This window comes from Mustela erminea, chromosome 5 (assembly GCF_009829155.1).
Source record: "Mustela erminea isolate mMusErm1 chromosome 5, mMusErm1.Pri, whole genome shotgun sequence".
NCBI lineage: Eukaryota > Metazoa > Chordata > Mammalia > Carnivora > Mustelidae > Mustela > Mustela erminea.
Window position 1 is genome coordinate 116934997 of NC_045618.1, and position 19996 is coordinate 116954992.

General features: G+C 50.8%; 1 protein-coding gene across 5 annotated transcripts in view; it reads right to left on the reverse strand.

The window, feature by feature from the left end:
• Positions 1-3646: 3646 nt before the first annotated feature.
• SLC24A4 (solute carrier family 24 member 4) overlaps positions 3647-19996 on the reverse strand; it is a 180509-nt gene continuing 164159 nt past the window's right edge. For 4 of the 5 annotated variants that reach the window (XM_032344630.1, XM_032344629.1, XM_032344628.1 and 1 more), the window contains 5 exons: positions 19310-19476; positions 15432-15546; positions 11589-11701; positions 11094-11159; positions 3647-9932 (listed from right to left, as the gene is read on the reverse strand). In XM_032344630.1, the coding sequence (XP_032200521.1) occupies positions 9780-9932; positions 11094-11159; positions 11589-11701; positions 15432-15546; positions 19310-19476 (614 nt within the window). In that variant the 3' untranslated portion in view covers positions 3647-9779. The remainder of the gene's footprint in view (positions 9933-11093; positions 11160-11588; positions 11702-15431; positions 15547-19309; positions 19477-19996) is intronic. The other variant, XR_004286066.1, reaches the window with a different exon arrangement.

A 19996-nucleotide genomic window follows, 5' to 3' on the forward strand; every position in this document is an offset into this window, starting at 1 on the left:
CAGTCCAGGAGAGTCTCCTATCTCAGGACCCCCTAACTCCATCACTCTGCAAAGTCCCCTGTGCCACGTAAGGGGCCAGAGGCATAGGTTCCCGGCACTGGGACGTGGACTTCTTTGGGTGTTTTTGCTCTGCCTCCCACAGGCTCCATGCTTTTTCCAGCTTGAGTTATTTGAGCATATCTGAATTATCTCCAAGTCATATTTTTCCCTTCTTCATCGCCTCTTTTCAAATCGGAACTATCTGGTGTTAAATGTGTTTCCTTATGCATGGCTCATGCCTTGTGCATCTACTATCTCCCGTTGCCACCCCTGACTCCCTCCGTCCACTGAGCTGCACTGTGAGTTCTGTCTTGCCTGCCTTCCAGCATGATGGGGTACCCTCCTCTGGCCTCCCATCTCCTGAGCTTTCTCCCTCCCAGAACTTGGGGGCTCCTTGCACTGGTTGGGGGGGTGAGCCTTCCATCTCTGCCACCTGCAGTTGGCTTGATGCTTGGCACAGAGCAGGCCTTCAACATGTGTCTGTTGAATAAATCTGTGAATGACAAAATGTGCTCTTTTTCACTTCCAGGGCCCATCTGAGACATACAGTTTAGAAAGCCCCAACTTGGTGCGCTTCTATGGTTGGTCCCGGCCGTGGGTGAGTATATCTCAACTTGAGACTACTCTAGAAAACCCCAAATGCGTAATTGTCTAGGGAGGCCTTGAAGGCAGAAGTGAAGCTTCTTCCGCTCCAGGACAAGGGCTGGGGGAACTCTTAGAGGCAGAAGAAACAGCACGAAGACAGGCAGATAAAGGGGGAGATAGCGATGGTCGTGGAGGGTCTGAAGTGGCTCACTGAGGCAACTGGGAGTCACTGAACGTTTCCAAGCAGGAGAGGGACAGATCTTATTCTCGTTTTAGAAGATCCCTCTAGCTGCTGCATGAAGGCTGGGTCGGGTAGAGAGGGAGAGCGGAGGCTCCAGAACCAACTGGAAGGTGTGGCTAGGGGCCCACCATGGCTACAACCCGGGAGTGAGAGGTTGCAAAGAAGACTGATTGCAAGGGAGGCAAGGAGATGACCGTGTCCAGCCCTGGGGGTGTTGGGAGGAGCTGACCTTTGGCAGCCCATGACCTGTGAGATAGTACTCTGAGATGGGGTGGCAAGAGGAACTTGGCTTTTTTCTCCTAACATTTTATTACCAAAAAATTCCAAATATACAGAAAAGACCAAAAACGTGTTCGGTGAACACGCACATATCGACCCATCGACCCCCTACCATTTGACCAAATGTGCTTTAACACACATCAGCCATACGTGCATCCATCTCGTGTTTTCAGTGCGTTTCGAAGTAAGGTGCAGCCATCGGGACCCTTCATCCCCAAACTCTTTAGCCTGCTGTGTATAATTTGCTGGAGTTCAATGTTTGCTTAAGGTTCTTTTTTCTCTGCTTTTGATAATCTCTTCCTTTCTTCCTTTCTCGCTATTCTTCTCTATCCCATCCACATGTTGATGGACATTTGAGCTGTTTTAAGCTCTTGGCTATTTTGAATAAAGCTGCTGCGAACACTTGCCCACTTATAAATACGGGATTATTTTTGATCACGCTGACTTTATGGCCCTGGGGAGGCTGAAGAGTCCAACAGGAGGCTAGATGTGCAGGTGAGGGGCTCTGGAGGGACTGAGCATCTTGGGGCTGGTGCTTTGGGGGATAGTTGTGAGGGTGCTTATCCTCGGTGCATCTGGGAAGGCTGAGCTAGATCAGTGGTGCCTGACCTAGGTTGTCCGTTAGAATCACCTGCGGGTTTTAAAACCCTGCCAGCTTGATCATTCTGAGGCAGGGCCCTGGGCAGCTGTGTGTGTTAAAGTTCTAAAGATGGCTCCAATGGGCAGCCAGGATTGAGTACCACCAGACAGAAGAAAGAGAGGCTCCAGAATGGAATGCAGGCAAACACCTTCATTTAAGGAACAGGTAGAGGAGAAGCCAGGAGACAAGATGCAGAAATAAAGACATGGGGACAAAATTCACAGTATTCAAATCTGCAGAAAGATTGAGGACAATGACAACCCAAGGGTATTGTGGTCTGATGACACATCCAGGGCAGAGGGTGGGATGTGAGACCTCAAAGGTAGTGAGGGGAAGCACAGTCTCAGAAGAGTGTGCTTTTGGGGGGATGGAGAGAGATCAGAATCTATTCCTTCCCTCTGCACTGGCTGGTGGACCCCAGCTAGCAAAGGCCATATCAGTGGACCACCAGGCCACCTGCATCATGCCCACAGTGAACTTGAACTGCCTGGGGCAACTTCTAAAAACATCAAAACCAAGTTGATAGAGCCTGAGTTGTGAAATCAACTAGGAGGCGGGCCCCCAGGAGGGGACAGACTCAGCCAAACACCCGCTTCCTGGTCTGCTGTGGGTAGCCACGGGGAGTGGAAGGAGACTTGGCTTCTCAGCCGGCTCTCCCAGTGAGTAGCTGAGTCCCTGTGCACAGCCAACACGCTCTCTGTACCTCGTTTCCCCACCTGTGGCACGGAGGCAACACCTGCCCGTGTTTCACTGGCTTCCTAAGTCATGAAGCACCAGATGGGCTAAGGGATGCCGAAGTGCTCAGAAACAAGGGCACATGCCTGCTGGACCCACAGAGACTATTGGACTGGAATTACTAAGACACTCATGGATCAACTTTCAACAGGAAAGAGTTCAAACAAAAGGGTTTTCCGTCTCTCTTTTATAAGTAGAATTTCTACTGGTGGGAAAGATTTTTAAAGCGTATTTTAAAATTGCAATTCATGGTTGGTGCACACTTTATAAAGTGCAGTGAATAGAAAAATGCAATGAGAAAGCAGATTGCGGCATAACATTATCCATTGTATTGCCATGAATATGTGTATTCTGTTCCTGTTTTTGTCTTGTAGATCAGTACCAGTCGGTAAGCCGGCACAGGTGCCCCGGTCACACTCTGAGTAGGGCTGGTCTCTCTCCTCACTTCTCAAAGTAGACCAGTAGCCTTGGCATCATCTGGGAACTTTCTAGAAATGTACCATCTTTGGCTCCATCCCCTGCCCCCTGAACCAGAATCTGCCTTTTAACAAGACTCCCAGGGTGGTTCATGTGCGTGTTCAAGTTTGTGGCAGCCCCCGAGGCAGCTGGGTCTCCGGAAACTTGCAGAATGAAGGTCTCGGGAAACTTGCAGAATGAAGGAATTAACCAGGACCTCCCCTCCTAATCTCAATTTCTCATAACACAGGAGCCGCTGGCCTAACCTAGTTCAGATGAGCAGGACTGGCTACACAATAAATTATTGAACACTACATTGGAAACTAATGATATACAATATCTTGGCTAATTGAATTTAAATAAAAAATTTTAAAAAAATTGCAGGGCTCAGTGCAAAAATGGGAATGTGGGGCCCCCTTTTTAAAAAATCATTAAGTAATCCGAAATGGTGACAACCAAGCCTGGCGCCCTTCTGAGTGTGAGCTCTTTGTGACTGCGTGGGTCCCCTGCCCATCAAGCTGGCCTTGCTGATGAGATAGGGAATGGTTGAGGTCATTCTGGACTAGCCAAGATAAGCCACAACATTTCTGTCTTGTTTGTATTCATGCCCAAACATTATAATTAAAGAGCTCCAACCCTCATCCTTTTTGAAGTTTATTTTTTTCTCGATATGCCAATAGAAATGGTTTTAAGTGGCTGGTATTCCAATGTTAAGAATCCTTCCAAAAAATGCAATTTTGTATGTGTCTATTAAAACATGAATGGAAGCTCTATATAGGGAAAGCCAACTTGCGCTCATTTATTTTATTGACGGCGTACAGATTTGGATAATATTGCATTACAATACTGACTGCTAGATTTCTTATAAAGATTTAGTTCATATTTACTCTAGATTTTTTTCTTCACAATAAAAATAAACTCATGCCAGTGAGTAACCAATAATATCAATTCATTCAAATTTAATGACAGTTTTATTAAACTAAGAATCTCATATCACAGAGCATTCACAGTGCGGGAGGTCACAGTTATTGAAAAAATAAATAGTAAGATAAATATATTTAGTATTTACAACTTTTCAACTCATTGCTCCTGCTTTGCCTGTTAGAACGAACAAGGATGGTGGTGTTCAGCCCAGCATGCCAGAAATGTCTGGGGGCGGGGGGCTCAAGTGACATATGAGAGCCCCAGAAGTTCTCAGTTTAGGTCATTTTTAAGGGGGTTCGTTCTGGACACGAGAGCCCCCTGATTCTATCTACCTGCTGTTTGGTAGGACATGGCCGGACCCCAGGAAAGTCCCATGGTCCTGCAGAAACTGTGCCCAGCTTGCCTCTTGGGCATCTGGGATGTGCCCAGCCTCTCTCCTCGCTTATCCCTTTTCTTAGCACCTCCTGCCTCTGCCCACAGGCCCCCCCCATCTGGCAGCCTTCTCTCCGCTTCAGGTCATCAAGGCTCTCTTTGTGTTCCCCAGCAACCACTCCTGGCTGGCAGCTGCTGGCCAGGAGACACAGGCAGAAGGTCCCTTGCTCTGAACGGGACATCCAGCCTGCCGGACTAGCAGCCCCCTGAGGAAGTCCCCAAGAGCTGGCCCCCAGAGGCTCAGCCACAGCTCTGTCTGCTGGGTCTCCTGAAATCCATGGTCTAGGCCATGTGCAGGAAGCGCCCAGAAGCATTCTACAACTCTGAGAAGGGTACTTCTGTAGGTGAGGACAGGGATGACCCGTGGCCAGAAAAAACAATAACCACCACTAGAACATTTGATTTGGAAAAATGGGAGCTGCCTGGCTCACAACACAGTCATTTTCAGTGTGAGGAAAGGCCTTGCTCCTTCTGTCAAAGGAGACTGTCCATCTGGATAATTGGGAATTCTTATCTTGGGAATTCTGGGGGTGGGAGCAGGGAGAGTGCTTTGTCTGGGACCCTCCTTTTCTGATCACACCAGACCACGCAACCAGAAACCCCAAACCGTCCATACTTTCTCTCGATAGCTTAAAAAAATTGTTTTCCAGCGGTGGGATAGGGAGGGTACATACCTTCTCCAGGATTAAGGCTTTTTTTTTAATTGGCCTTGACCATGGAAAAGTCCCAACCAACATGTTGCATAAAAAGCAACTGTTTAAATTCTGGCAACGGCGGGAATATGTGCGGATTATGCCCAAATTTGTCATCAGGCTTTTAACCAAGGAGCAACCAATCCCAGACCCACAAATCTAATGGTGGTTTGACCTTCACAGGGTGGTGGGGACAGTGGGCATTTTCCACTCTCAGAGCTGCCCTCCATGACCCTCAGTCTGTCTCAGGGTACTCAGGCCACAGACATTTCCTTAGACTGGAAGAGGGCATGTTTTCAGCCCCTGCTGCAAAGTGCGTGGAGGACACATGCCCTTGAGCCCTGGATACGCACACTCCTGTACGAAGGGAGGGACAACCCTGGAAACATGAAGATAAAAGATGAAACAAAGCAGGGCCACCAGCCCCTGGCACGTGTGTGAGGGTTTAGCAGAGAAAGTGGGACCAGGCTGACATTGTCATTGAAAAATTAGAATTAAGAAAAAAATCTCCATACAATATCAAAGCTCTAATACCAGCAAGCTGGCTTCCTTGTCTGATGGAAAAAGCCGCTCCACCCAGGTGGCCGAATGGGAGAAAAGCCCCTGTTCTCCTGATTTTATGCCGACACCTGCTTCCTCAGGGTTAGGCAGCATTGTAACAGGCTGGATGTTCTCCGGCAGGCTCCCAGGCTTGAGGGATGGCCTGACACAAAGCTAGTCTCCCAGCCTGAGATTCCTCATTAAGAAGCAAATACAGCAACCTAAATGTCTTTGAAAACTCCATGCCCCTGTGGTCTGTGCCCTTTGGGGAACGTTTTTTAGCGCGTTCTGCCTTGTAGGGATGGGTCCACGGAAAGACCGTCTTGTTCTACCGCCCACATGACTGGTGCAGTGGGAAAGGCTCACCAGTGCTGGAGGGGCCCCTTCTCTGTGCTTTCAGAAGGTCTGGAGGGAGCCTTGCCAGGTGATCAGCTGCAGCCACCAGAAGAGCTGGGCAGCACTTGTCCACACCTGTCCAGCCACTCTGGATGAACCCACATAGAGAGGGTGGGGTCAGGGAGGCAGCACTTTGGGTGCATGTGGTGGTGGTTGGGGGGGGAATGATGGATTTTCTGCCACCCAAGAGATGCCCACAGAGCATTTTCAGAAATTTCTGGAAGTTTCTATGAGCACAACGTGGCCACAAATCTGCCAAGATGTGATCCCTCTCAGGTGCCCTGGACACATCTGCTAACTGTCCCAAGGGGAGAAAGACACCCAGAGATCTGTAACGGGGGGTGGTGGTGGTGCAGAACTGACCCTCCCCCAGGCCATCTCACCCATCTCACCTCTGTCCATCCCCACCTTAAGGAGAGGGTGGGGCCCTAGGATGCCGGCAGGAGAAATGCTAGGAGGACAGAAGGGCAGCAGGCAAGCAGCCGCCCTCACTCTTCCCAGATTCCCAGCCCGTGTATGGAGTCCGGCATTCCCTGAGGGCTGGGCTCCAGCTGATGTGGTCAGGCTTGCAATCCTCATCAAAAGGGAAGAGAAGGGTCAGTTTCTTTCTTGGGGACCTAGACTGCTGGGCAGCCCAGGAGGGGGTCCGCAGGACTGCCCTAGAGTGACGTGCATGCCAGCCACCTGGTTTAACCCAGCTCTAGGGGGGTTCTGCCTTCTCAACTGCTTGGGTCTGTAAGAGCAGGGGATTGACAGGAAGAAGAAAGACGTAGCCCTAACAGGTGTGTGTGGGGCGCAGGCAATGAGCAGCGAGGTCTGTGCACATGGGTGAGATTCAGAGACTAGCAGGTTCTGGGAAGGATAATGACTCTGCCCTGTCCTGCTTGCCGTGCCCTTCACCATGAGTCTTCCCACCAGCTGACCCAGAACCTTCCTCCAGGGCCAGGCTTTTAGACACTGCACACCTAACAATCCTGTCCCTGCTTGAGCTGGTAAGGGCAAATTTCAGACTAGAAAAGGGCAGGAACCACCTGCTATTGATTCTACACGCATTTTCCATCTCAGTACCATGGTTCATTTTTTTCTTTTCTGCTCCCAAGGAGAAGAGCTAAATTTATTTTTTTTTATTGCCTTTTTTTTTTTTTTTTTTTGAAGCAGAGTCATTACCTCATGCTAATTAGCTTCGGGAATAAAATAAAGGTTGTAATCCTGCATAGTGATAAAAGTATTATTTGAAAATGAAGGCCTAATTAATTAAGCAATTCTTTAAACTTGTGATGGAAAAATATTTAGTTAAAAAAGAGAATTATTCACCTACAGTCTACATATAGTTTCCTAGATACAATAAATACATAGATCCTTTAAGGAAGTTACATTGGCACATTAGAGTCAAAAGAGAATTTCGCCAGCAGGAGTGCTCTAGGTCCTAGAAACACTATTTTTTTGAACTCTCAAACTGCAACTGTAGGCTACTGTGTCATCTCAAAGGGACCCTACTGAAGGAAGAGGCAGGTAATTAGGATGCTTTTCTGAAAGCCACACAAGGATTCAGAGACGTGAACACCAGCACAGACATCATCAGGGTCCACGTGGCCTGTGCCTTGTAGTTAAAAATATCTTTTCGTCTTTATCAGGAAAAAAAACAGGGGCACTGGAGAGGGACAGCTATTAGGATCTATGCTGGGCCACCAGGAGTCAATTAAATATTTGCTGAAGTTTTAACTTAAACAATGAGAACTGAGTGCAAGGGCAAAGCTATGTCTCTACATGCCCCCCACCAAGGATGGCCAACCCACTGGCTGCCCAGGGAGGGGTGATGCCTGGGAGCTTGGCTCCTGGTCTGCTACTTACTGAGAATTGACCTAGAGTCATGTGACCTCTCCCAAGCGGGGAGAATCATCCCTCCTTACATCAAAGGGCAGTTCTGGCCATGTCAAGTTTATACCAATGATCCCACTGACTCTCTGGCCTCCCACTGAGCTAATTTCTTAGGAAAATCACCTTCAGCCTCAACTTGAAGACCACTGAGCCCAATCTAGGTAGAGACACAATAGAGAAGCTTTAGTATGGTGTAGCTACTAACACTGATAGAATCCAGAACAGAAGCCTGGTGACCGAGTTCCCTCCCGTCTTAGGCTGTGCTCACTGAAAGGACACAGACGTGAGCACTTCCTCCTTCTGAAATTCAGGAGGCCTTAGCAGGCACAGCAACAAATTCCACCTCAGGTCACAACCTTTGGGTTTCGGGAAGGAATTAGCTATTGCATTTTCAGCTCATCACCCACGACTGATCCTTGGTGAATCGCTAAAAACCTTCTTTCCTCACCCTGTCCGGGGCAGTTCCCAAACATTGTGCAAAATACCCCCTTATTAAAAGTGCATCAACTCCGATAGACTTTTGCAATAGAAATATTAAAAAAATAAGAAAAAAACCCCTCTATATAAAATGAATTGTGCTTTCTTTTCAGAAACCGCGAATGGTTTGTGTTCATAAATCTTTTTAATATAGATCTGAGAGCTACGAAGCAGGTGAGAACTGTTTAATATTTTTTCTATCTCTTCGTGACTCCACCTCCCATCCTTGGCCCTTCACAGACAGCCAACTCTAAGGCTCAAGAAACCCAGCCCTAAAAAAATGCCAAGTTATGGTTTTCATACTGGCCTCTGGGAACTGAGGGCGATTCTTTGTTTTTTAGGCAATCTCTCTTCTTGCTCTTACCTATTACGTGTGGCATGCTTGTTCCAGCTCAGCAGGCTATGAAATTTGCTGGGCACAGAGACAATCGAGTCTTGCAACAGGGTAGCTTATGAGAGGAGAGCATTTAACAAAGGAACTACAACCCCACACGGACGTCGCGCCGCATCACGCGGAAGGTCTGGAATGTATGGGTCCAGGCAAGCATCTCTGCTGTGTCTCTGAATTAGCACCCAGATCGATGTTAGTCTTTCACGCTTTTCTACATTCCAAACCAAACGTCTCTGTGTCAGTGCAACACGATACACATAGGGTTCGTTTTCCATGAATGGTTACCTTTTTGGTCCCCAGCATGACCTTTTTGTATGGAATGCGATTTTTTTTTCAAGTATGATGATCTATAGGACATTTTATTTTTAATATTTCGTTGCTCAGTCTCTGAACGCCTCAAAACAAGTGATAAGAAAAATTCACGCGTGTTTCCTCCTTCTGGCTGTGAGACGCTCTTTCCATGCTTCCGAGTTTTCCAGAGAAAGGGGCAGAATGTTTGTCCTTAGGGGGCCCCCCAAAACCCTCAGCAGGGTAAGGCCCTGCCCCCTCCAAACTGTGAGCGTTTCCTAGCCAAGGTCAGAGGGCCTGAGGAGCGTATGAGGCCGGAGGGACTCTCTCCCTCTGGCCCAGAGGTGACACTGGAGAGTGACATTCCTGTTTTGCACTGGCCCCCAAGGACCTCACGTTCTCCCAGCCGCCTCACTTCCGAGGCCACCTGGCGACAGGAAGACACATTGCACACAGAAGACCTCACTAAAGTGTCTGAGAGAGGCGAGGCACACGCCACATCCCTGTGGCTGCCCGCTCAGGGGTCTGTCAGGTGGCCCGGACGGTGCCCCCTGGATCTCGCCTCATGTGCGGAGGGCAGAACTCCGAGGAGGAGGAGAAGGACACCCAGTGGCCTTGCTCGCGCCCGGACAAAGACCACGACGGCTCTTCCTTCCAGCATGTGGCAGAACAGACAGCGACCACCGAGGCAGGAGAGGTTCGCGGTGGGGGACAGGGAGAGAGCAGGGACACCGGTGCCAGAGTCCAGAACAGCTCCCGGGGCAGGGGATTGGGGGGGCAGTGCCTTTAATCATCTTCTCGGCACATGGGCAAGTTGACAAAGGTGAAGACGTTGAATTCTATCATTATGGAGAAGCACAAAAAGACGGCGTAGAGGGCCAGCACGCAGACGCCCAGCTTCCGGTCCAGTCGCCACTTGTTGAGGTGGATGCCGAGGACCTGGAGGGACAGAGGATGGAATGCAGTTTCCCAGGCATTTTCCCTGGAAAACTAGACACACACTACAGACCCCAGAACTGTCTCCAAAACATGCACAAGGGTAGAGCGGTGCTGCAAGGAACACCCGTGGTCTGGTCAGACGGAGCCCCATGGGCTTGAAGACCTGTCTGATGGAAGGGCCAGCCAGTTCTCCAGGCCCGTGGCTCTGAGCGTGCTTCCTTGGGACCCGAGTGTCCTCAAGGCCCCTTCTGCCAGCTAGAGCCTTCCTGCCCAGACCTTCTCTTGGGACAACAAGGGACATTCTTGGAGTCCTCCCTTTGCTGCTGAACTTGCCTCCTCTTAGGCAAAAGTTCCAGTGCATCTGTTGGCTCACAGCCTGGTTAACTTGAGCTTGGTGTGTTAGCCAAGTGTGTGTGTGTGTGTGTGTGTGTGTGTGTGTGTGTGTGTGTAGACGGGCTTGGAGCACATCCTCATTCTACATTCCTTCTAGACTCTCCCGCACTTCATGCCTTTCTCTCTTGTCTCCTAATCCAGATTCCTAAGGGCTGGGTCACATTTACCCCATCAGAGCACAGCCATGGACTCTGTGGAGACAGAACAATCTGAGTTCAAATCCCAGCTTTGCCGTTTCCTACCCCCATGACCTTGGGCGAGGTACTTAACCTCTCGGCTTCGATTTCTTCTGCAAAATGGGGATGGTCTCATCAGGTGGCCATAAGGACTGAATAAAATAAGCAGAGGCAGAGTTACAGAATGTATAACTCAGGCCCAGGCGCGTGGAAGACGGTGGCCTCAGTAGTACTCTTGTGCCAGCCCTGAGGCCCAAGAGTCATGCCCCCTCTTCCACCGCCTTCTGTCAGCTGAGTTAGGCAGGGGGAAATCTCTCTCCTCCTGGCATGAGTGAGGAGAGACGGAAGGGGCAGTGGGGACCCAGCGATGTTGTTTACTTGCTCTGGGGACTTCTTAGTCACTGAGGGAAAAATATAGTGGCGGATGCCAATATTCTTGGCACACATTGTGTCCGGAGGGATCTGTGAATTTGTGTTTTCTCATTGTCAGCCCTCACGGCCCAAGGGAAGTGAGGGGGGTTTCAGAGACTTTGCAAGTGAAGAGGCAGGATCAGATGGAACAAAGGGCAATTCCAGAACCACAAAGACTCACTGTGAGAGCCACAGAGCCCAGCAACAGCACAACAGAATAGACCAGACCCCGGCTGTTGATCTTCACCTGAAAAAAACAAACACATGTGCCCTGAATATCGGGGCTGCTCAGGGCCCTGTCCTGAGAGCCTAGGGCACCCCAGTGTATTCCTTCTGGAAAGCATAGGTGGGTGTTCATGGGGGGCACATGGTGGGGGTCGGTTGGCTAACCGTGGATTTAAGTCTCCACTCCGTGTGAGGGAACAGATGAGGAGTGGATGCGCATGCCCGTGAGCACGGGTGTGGGGAGGCTGCACGTGGGGCTTCCCCGAATAGGTGCCCCTCAGGCCGTTCCAGAGGCCCTCATGGAAAATGGGTGCCAGGGTGCCAAGGAGAGGGGGGCAGTGCGTTCCATGGGGGCTCTCTGCTGGGACAGGGCCAATGACACAGTCCATTCCCATCAAGGGCTTGTGTCTGGTGTTCCTGTGGCTTATAAGGCGTGGGAGGGGGAGCTTACCGTGGACCCATAGTTAATGACCATGGTCTGCAGGCCCCACGGTATGCCGAGTCCCACTAGGATGTCAAACACGTTGCTTCCTATGGTGTTTGAGACTGCCATGTCACCAAGGCCTAGAGTAGACAGACAATTGATGCGTGTCATTCACGGAGATTAGGTGGCCAGAAACCCCTATTAGGGTCCTAGTAGTGCTATTCTTCAGAAAGGAGTTCCTTCTTTATGGACCTCACATTTCAGAAACTTCCTATGAGGTCTAAGTCCACTCCATGTAAGGGGGCCTCCTGGGGTGTGAAAGATGACCCTTAAGATTCATATGTTAGAGTCCTAACCTCCAATAGCTCAGAATGTGGCATTATTTGGAGATAGGGTCTTTGCAGGGATCATCAGCTTAGAAGGAGCCATTGGGGTAGACCCTAGTCCAATATGACTGCTGTTCTCAGAAGGGGACACCTGGACATGGCACAGAGGGAACATGAAGATGGCCATTTTTAAGCCAAGGAGAGAGGCCTGGAACAGATTCTCCCTCACAGTGTTCAGGAAGAACCAACTCTGCCAACACCTTGACCTTGGGCTTTTAGCCTCCAGAACCGTGAGCCCACACATCTCTGTTGTTTGTGCTACTTTGTTATGGCAGCCTTGGGAAAGGAACACTGGACCGTTCATCATTTCTCCTGCCCGGCCAGTCCGCTGATCTTCTCCGAGGACCCACTATGTGCTTCACCTCATTGAATCCTCCAAGGTGTTGTCTTCATGCCAGATGATGGAACCAAGGCTTGGGGCGTGCCCAAGGTCACAAAGTTTGGGAGGGGCCCAGCATCCTTCAAACAGAGCCAGGATGTGTCCTTGGGGCTCAGGTGATGGCCTTACCACCTGGGCTCAGAGGATGAGGCATCAGGTCTCATGCCCTAGAGCCTTCTGCAGGGTAAATAAACTCTTTTCTCCCAACTAGACTAGAAGCATCTTAGAGCCTAGAGGCCTCACCATCCTCCTCTGCATTCTGTCCAGTTGGCCGGGATCATGCTAGCCACACAGTCGAGGGACTTAACAGCTCAAGGGGTATTACAAGTTAGAAAACAAACTTGCGAAGATAAGACTCCTGCTGGGTGCCATCTGCTTGAACCTGGCCACCCAGCTTTACGCTGACATGACCATCAGAACCCGGGACGAATACAAGCGCGTGTGCAATGAACGAGCTGGAAACAGCTTGCAGCCCTAAGACTGCTGGGTCCCTGAGAAGCTTGCAGCCGCTCAGCCTGGCACCTGGACAGCTGGTTCGAGGCTGCCTGAGCACCGGCCCGGCAGGGGTGGGGGTGGGGAGCTGGACCACCCCCTCCTCCTGTCCTGTTGCTGTCACCTGCAGTCCTCCAGGACACAGTGCCTCCCTCAAGGACCTCATGTTCTTCCCCCCTCTGTCTCAGTGCCGTGCTGAGTGCCTTTAACATCTTGGCACTGACCCTGGGGCATCACCCTCCCAGGGTCTCAGTCTCTGGAACAACATAGGGACACGCAACAGCTATTTTGGGGCAGTTACTCGCCTCTGGGGAGGACGCAGCCCTGGCTCAGCAGGTCAGGAGGGATGCAGGTGACCCATGCTTGAGAGGAGAGGCGGAGGCCTCCTCAGATTCCCCAGGCTTTCCGCCCTGCACAGGTGCACAGGCGCACAGGTGCTGCGTATGGAGGAACCTCAGGGCAACCTTTCTCAAGAACATGAAACTCACCTGGGGGCCTGGCTGAAATGCAGGTTCCAACTGAGTGGGTCTGGGGCAGGCCTGAGATGCTGCGTTTCCTTTTTCAAATTAATTCATCGATCAATTAATTAGTTAATTTTAGCGGGAGTGGGGGGTGGGGCGGGGCATAGGGAGAGAGAGAGAGAGACTCCTAAGCAGGTTCCATGCTCAGCTCACTGCGGAGCCCAACTCGGGACTCGATCTCACAATCCTGCGATCACAACCTGCGCCCATAACCGAGTCGGATGCTTAACCGACTGAGCCACGCAGGTGGCCTGAGATTCTGCATTTCTTACAAGCTCCCTGGTCGAGATGCTCTGGCCACCAGCCTGGACCACACTTGGAGCTGGGAGGCGTCGGGGAGCCTAGGATGCGGGATCTCCGCATTAGAGCACATGGCGTGGTCTGCTGGGGCAGCGGATTCTGTGCAGAGGTTTCTGGGCCCTTTGCCAGGAAGATACTGTCCATGCTTTAACCCTGTCTGCTGGGTCCTCAGCCAGGGACCCCAGTGTCACCTTCATGAAGAGGCACTCCACCTGCATCTTGCCCTCGCTTACTTTCTGTGGCTCCACGTTCCACAGGAGTCACTCTGATAGGATTCCTCCCTCAGAACCCCACTTAGCCCAGGTTCCCTTTCTTGACCTCATCCCCCACCCCCAGCCCTTCACCTTCTAGCATCATGACCCCAGCCCTCAGCCAGCCAGGACTCCAGAGCCGGTTGTTTCAACAGCCCATTCTCTTGCCCCCTCTTGACCTTCCCTGCATCCACCCAGCAACCCCAGCTCTGGGAGAACATGTCATCCCTCGTACATGTGTCCCTGGAGCTGGTGGGACGGAGTCCTGCCTAGCCAAGCTGACATCACTGAACAACAGCCAGGCCCTTGGTGCCCAGCAACGCTCCCATTCCTCACTGCACAGAGATGAAAGTTCGGATACAGACACAGGCCGAGGGATGAACACCATGTGCTTACGGAGGCAGAGACGTTGGTGACGCAGCTCTAAGCTGTCCGGTCACCCCTGGAAGCTGGGGGGCAGGCCTGGAACAGACCCTTCCCTATAGCCTTTGGAGGGAGTGTGGCCTGGCTGCCGCCTCGATTTTGGACTTTTAACATCCAGAACTGTGCAACAGTCTCTTGTTTTAAGCCACCCCATTGTGGTGTGGTTATGACAGCCCTAGGAAGTGAATACACTCCCCTCAGAGGTCACTCCACTAAATCGCATTCCCCTCAGATGCTGTCCGCACCGTCCCCACTCTCTGCAAGCCTCCGACCTATGACAACCACATTCCCACACTTCTCTCCCCGCATCGCAGGTCTTCTCAGGACTGACTGACATCTGCCCCCAGCCCGGTCAACACTTTCTCCTAACCTGGGAGGAATAAAATGTCACTTTCCATGTTCCAGAGCCCACTTTCTCCTTGGGCACTTCTTTCCTCTCCCGTCTCCTTTGAGGTGTCACTATTATTGGCCCCCAATGCCTGCCCCCCCCCCCCATACTTCACACTCACATCTGTGGAGGAAGATGTGTGGAGGTCCATGCTGGGTTGCGACCTCATCAGCAGAAACACCACAATCAACAAAGGTCAGCCCTTTACGGGGCTTTTGTTCTGCATTAAAGAGCACACAGGAACTCCTTCCCTTGCTTATTAACCCATGTCAGGTGGTGAGCCCCAAAGAAAAACCACTAACCAGCCAACCAACCAGGTAACCAAACCTGTATCCATGTTCTAGAACCTTAAGAATAGGAAAACAGTTGGAGGTACAAGATGCTCCTCCCCCATTGCCTTCCTGGGACCAGAAGACTTCTCATTACTATTGTATTTGCTGGAAGAAGTTGGGGTTTCATCACCGTTTAATGTCACACTAGTGATTCCAGAACAAGTTCCTTTGATCCTAGTCTGCACAAGCAAATGCTTCTAGAGATCCGGAGGTGTTCATCTTGGTCATGTTCTCTCCGTAGATGGGCTCTGATGCATGATGCTTTCCCCTCATCCGCTGGCTCCATAGCATGACGTAAGAACTACCAGTCTGAAGGGCCATGAACTCTAACCCCAGTAGGAGTGGGGGGGCCTGCCTGGTGGTGCTCGCAGCTGGGGGGGCCAGTGCATGGCCCTTACCTTGTCTTGCCACAATTAAGCTGGCCATGCAGTCTGGAACACTCGTGCCCGCTGCCAGGAAAGTAATGCCCATGATGACATCCGGGATCCCAAGTGTGTATCCAATAATAGTCACCTGCAGAAGAGTGCGGGAGGGGTCGTGAACTCCGGGAAGAACACCCAGGACCTTCGCTGACTCTGAGGGCTTTCAACTGGAACGTAGGACTGCTGTTCCAGTTGCTGTTTTAAAACATTTAGAAACTGAAGGGAAATGAAACAAGACCCACAGATGACCGCTATTACCACTGTTAGCCCGTGGTTCTCAAACTCTAAGCCCGTGGAACAGCCCCTGGGAGGCTGTTCCCCCACCCCCTGCCCCCCATGCCCCTGAGTTTCTGATTCAGGAGGCCTGGGGTAAAGCCCGGGAGTTTATGTTCCTACCCAGTTCCCAGGTGGCTGGGACCCTCTGGCTACTGGTCTGGGAACCACACTTGAAAACTGTTGCTTTAGAATATATCCTTGACCTTCCTTTCAGTGCATTTGTTGGAAAAAACCAGAGTCAGATTATGCTGTCAGTATACAGTAGCAAGTTCCCGTTTCCTGTACTAAGATGCTGTGGATACCTTTCCACCTCCCATTGTCATCTCTGACATGAGTTTAAACCGATGCATAGGTTTCAGGGGCATGGCTGTATGGCCCATCTCTCAACCTCCCATAGCCACATGGTCTCTTTCTTTGCTCTCACGACCTCAGGCACTCCTTTATCACGACCCCTCCCCCACTCTACCAGGTATGTTGTGTACACAATCTCAGGTGCTCCTTTATCACCACCCACTGGTGAGGGGGCACTGCGGTTACACTCATTTTACGCCCAGGGAAACTGAGGCCCAGAAAGGTGATGTGGCATGGCCCATGGGCCAGAAGGTGGTGAGCAGTGGAGCAGGGATTCTGGACCAGGTCTTGCTGACTCTAAAGGCCATATTCCTACCTCAGTGTCATGCACCTTGTGTGTATGACTTGGGGTCCTTATCTTACTGACTTCTTAGCATAAGCTCCAAGAAATAGAATGGTCAGGTGGAAGGATCTTGATCCGCAGTCACACTCTCTACTGAGAAATGCCTGATGCTCCAGAGATGGCTGGAGCCCTGAGCAGCACCCAGATGGAAAGCCCTAGAAGCATTTGGATAACCTCATTAGTTCTGGCTTGCCTCCCCACTTCTAAAATGGGAACCGTGGCACCTCTTGGGGTTGTTCACATCTCGATGGGTGGCTCCAATCCCAGTGAATGGTTGTGTGATTTAGGACAAGCTGGTGTCCTTTTCTGAGCCTCAGTTTCCTCACCTTTAAAATGGGTCTGCTAATAAAGATTAATTGAGAAAATGTGAGGTGACAGTGCCTGGCCTGAACAAGATGGTCACAGATGTAGGTTTCTTTTCTCTTTCAGACACCGAGGAGGGCAAAAATGAGCCACTTATCCATAGTGTTCAGTCCACGAACAAGATCTTCACAAGTCCAACCAGGCCGTGGCTGACATGCTTTCCACGGGGGATGCCAGACTTTGTACAGGAGCCTGGGTTGTTTTGGTATTGTGGGGGATGCCTCCATTTCCCCCCCTTAAATCACTGAACTACCTGGCTAAGAAGCTGAAAGATGGAAGAACAAAAGGAAGGTCTATGGGTGTGTGTGTGTGCATGTGTGTGTACAAACGCATGCACTATCCAGGGTGCTTCAGACTAGAGATGCTGCCTGGGTGCTGCGTTGCCCTGGACTCCAGCCCTGGGCCCTCTGAGTCCAGCTGATACTTAAGCACCAGATAGGGGAGCAGACCTGAGTCCCAGCTCTGGGCTAACTATCTGTGCGACCTTGTGGAAGCCGTGGCCCTCTTCTTGGTCCTCAGTCTCCCCAACTGTGCAAAGGTGCTGGACAGGACCATCCCTTTCCAAGGTCCCTCCCTTTTCACAAAGACATTCAAGAATTAGTTTCTCTTAAGGCTTAGGGGTGAGAGATCCAAAAGGTGACAGGAGTAAGGGGTGAGCAGGTGAGACATCACTGCTGCCTGGTGGTCTCTGCTAGGGCACAAGGAAAGCAAGCTCGTGGCCCCAAATGAGGGCTAACCCGGGGTGCTATTGTCTTGATCAATTTCTACTATCAGGGCCATTCCATTTCCCCCAAACTGAGGCGGACTGAAGTTCAAAGCCACAGGTAGGGATGCCCTGGCCAAACAGATCCTGTGACCCCCACTAAGCTGCCCCCATGACTCTCTCTGCTTTAAGCAGCACAAGAGGGCTGAGTCAAGGTGTGGGGGGATGTGAGTGTTGCTAAACGTCCTCACAGAGAATGAGCAGAGCTGATTTCCTAATACTGCTGTTTCCAGTAACTGGAGGAAACGTTTCACCCGTTCATTAATTTGATCTTTCCTAATTCCCATACCTACTCCTTCGATGTCAGGCAAATACTTTTTTTCCTCCTTGCAGTGTTGTTTGGGGCATGCACTTCAGTAAGAGAATTCCCTGGATCCTTTTATCACATATAAAGATGGGTTGGTGTTAACCTTACTCAGAAAGATGTCAATTTACAAGTGCGATTCATGTAAGGCATCGTTTTTGTGATCCTTGATTGTCCTTCACTTGGGGGGTTGGAGAGTAGCTATTTTCAACTCTTCCCACACCCCAGTAGGCATACACATGTGCACATGCCCCCCCCAACACACAGACACACAGACACACACACAGGCATGTGTAAGAATTTTAACCTTGATCTGAACAAAGCATGGATGTAGAACTGGCTGCATCTCATGGTGAAAACAGTTGCTATTGACAGTTATTATCCATCTGTCATCCTGCCAGCTAGGGCCACAATGTCTGAGCAGAGACTTCTCTCCTCCCAGTGACCTTGTGAGACAGGGATGGCCATCCCTCTTCTGGAGAAGGGGTGACCGTGGCTCATGAAGGCTGAGCCACCTGCCGGCACTTCATGGCTGGCATGTGGGAGGTCTAGGATTCACATGCATTTCCATGTGACCCCCACGGCCCTTCCCTCCCCACAGGGTTGTACCCAGAGCAAGGGGAAAGGGCCTCCTGCTTACTGCTGCCCCACCCCCATGCCCTGGCCAATGAAAGGTTTCTATAGGAAGCTGTCACATGTGGCCAGTGGAGCTTACAAGGAGCTATGCCAAAGCCTCTTTGCCTGCAAAACTTGGGTGCAAATGGCCTCTGAAAACTCCAGTAAGAAACTGAGGGACAGCTGAGGATAGTCATTGAGATCATGAACTCAGGAGCCCAAATTTAGAACTCACTGATTGTGGAACTAATCCCATAATAGTTGATAATTGTGCAGCCGGGCTAATTACTCAATCTGTATGCCTCAGTTGCCTCACCTGTGAAATGGACAAAATAAAAACACCTATCCTACTGTTGTTGTTATGAAGGCTGAAAGAGTTTACTGGCAGGGGTTACAATGAAGGCTGCCTTGTGTTCATCTCCCACTGACTCCAGTCTCCCTCACATTCCCCCAGGGGTCCCAGAAAGGAAGGGGGACTAGGCCTAGCCCTCCAGAGATCTTCCCAGAGCATCCCCACTACCCTGCTGTATTCCTCTTCCCATTGCGGCCGCAGCGGGTCTCAGAATCTCATCTCCTGCCCCCACTCTTGCCTTGAAGGCTGGCGCCATGCTGTATCCATCCAGGAATCTGCAGTGCCCAGCAAAGTCCCAGGCGCCTGTGATGAAACCCCTTCTATGGAGAAATAAGCCAACGTCTGCAAAGGGAGGTGGCTTGCCGAAGGTGGCACCACCGTGTCTGAGGTCGCTTTTGAACCCAGCTCTCCCATCTCCGGCAGGGGCTGGGCAGGGGCTGGGCAGGGGCTCTCTGTGTGGCCCACCGTTACTTCCATAACCACTCACCAACCACACCATCAGGTAGGAGAAGACAGCGATCCACAACGTGGCCGTGATGAAGGTCACCATGAAGTACTTCTCCCAGCGGGGCTTGCTGCAGTTGGGGATGGTGACGCACAGGAGGAAGATGAGTGGCCAGGTAAATACCCACTTGGCCTTGTCCCCTCTTGCCTCTGCAGTGGGAGGGGGTGGAGCCCAAAGGGGGAGGAGAGAAACACATACCGGGTTACACATCTGCCAATCTACCTATCACCGCATTTTAGAAGTTTCTTCATCCGTTAAATGGGAACATTTTCTTTTCCTTGGTTGGTGCAAGAATGACAAGATATAATATACATAAAACACGCAGCACACGCTGCAGCACATAGTTGGTACTCTGGAATTCTCAGCTCCTCTGTTCCAAGGTCATATACTCAGCTTGTTGTAGATACAAGACTAAAATGTAGGAGGGCTGGCCTAGCAGGTGCGATCTCACTGGCCCCTAGCAGCAGAATCCACAAACAATTCAACGAAGGAAAAGTGGCCTCACTATGTAAGGGCCTATTTAGCCAGAGTGATTCCATCTGGTTAAACAGTGATTTTGTTGTTATGCAGTAAAACTTAAACTGACCCTGCCCCCCCACCCCGGGGAACTTACTTAAAAGCAAGTCTGGGAAACCAGTAAAATATGCTCAACCAGTCCCTGATAACAGA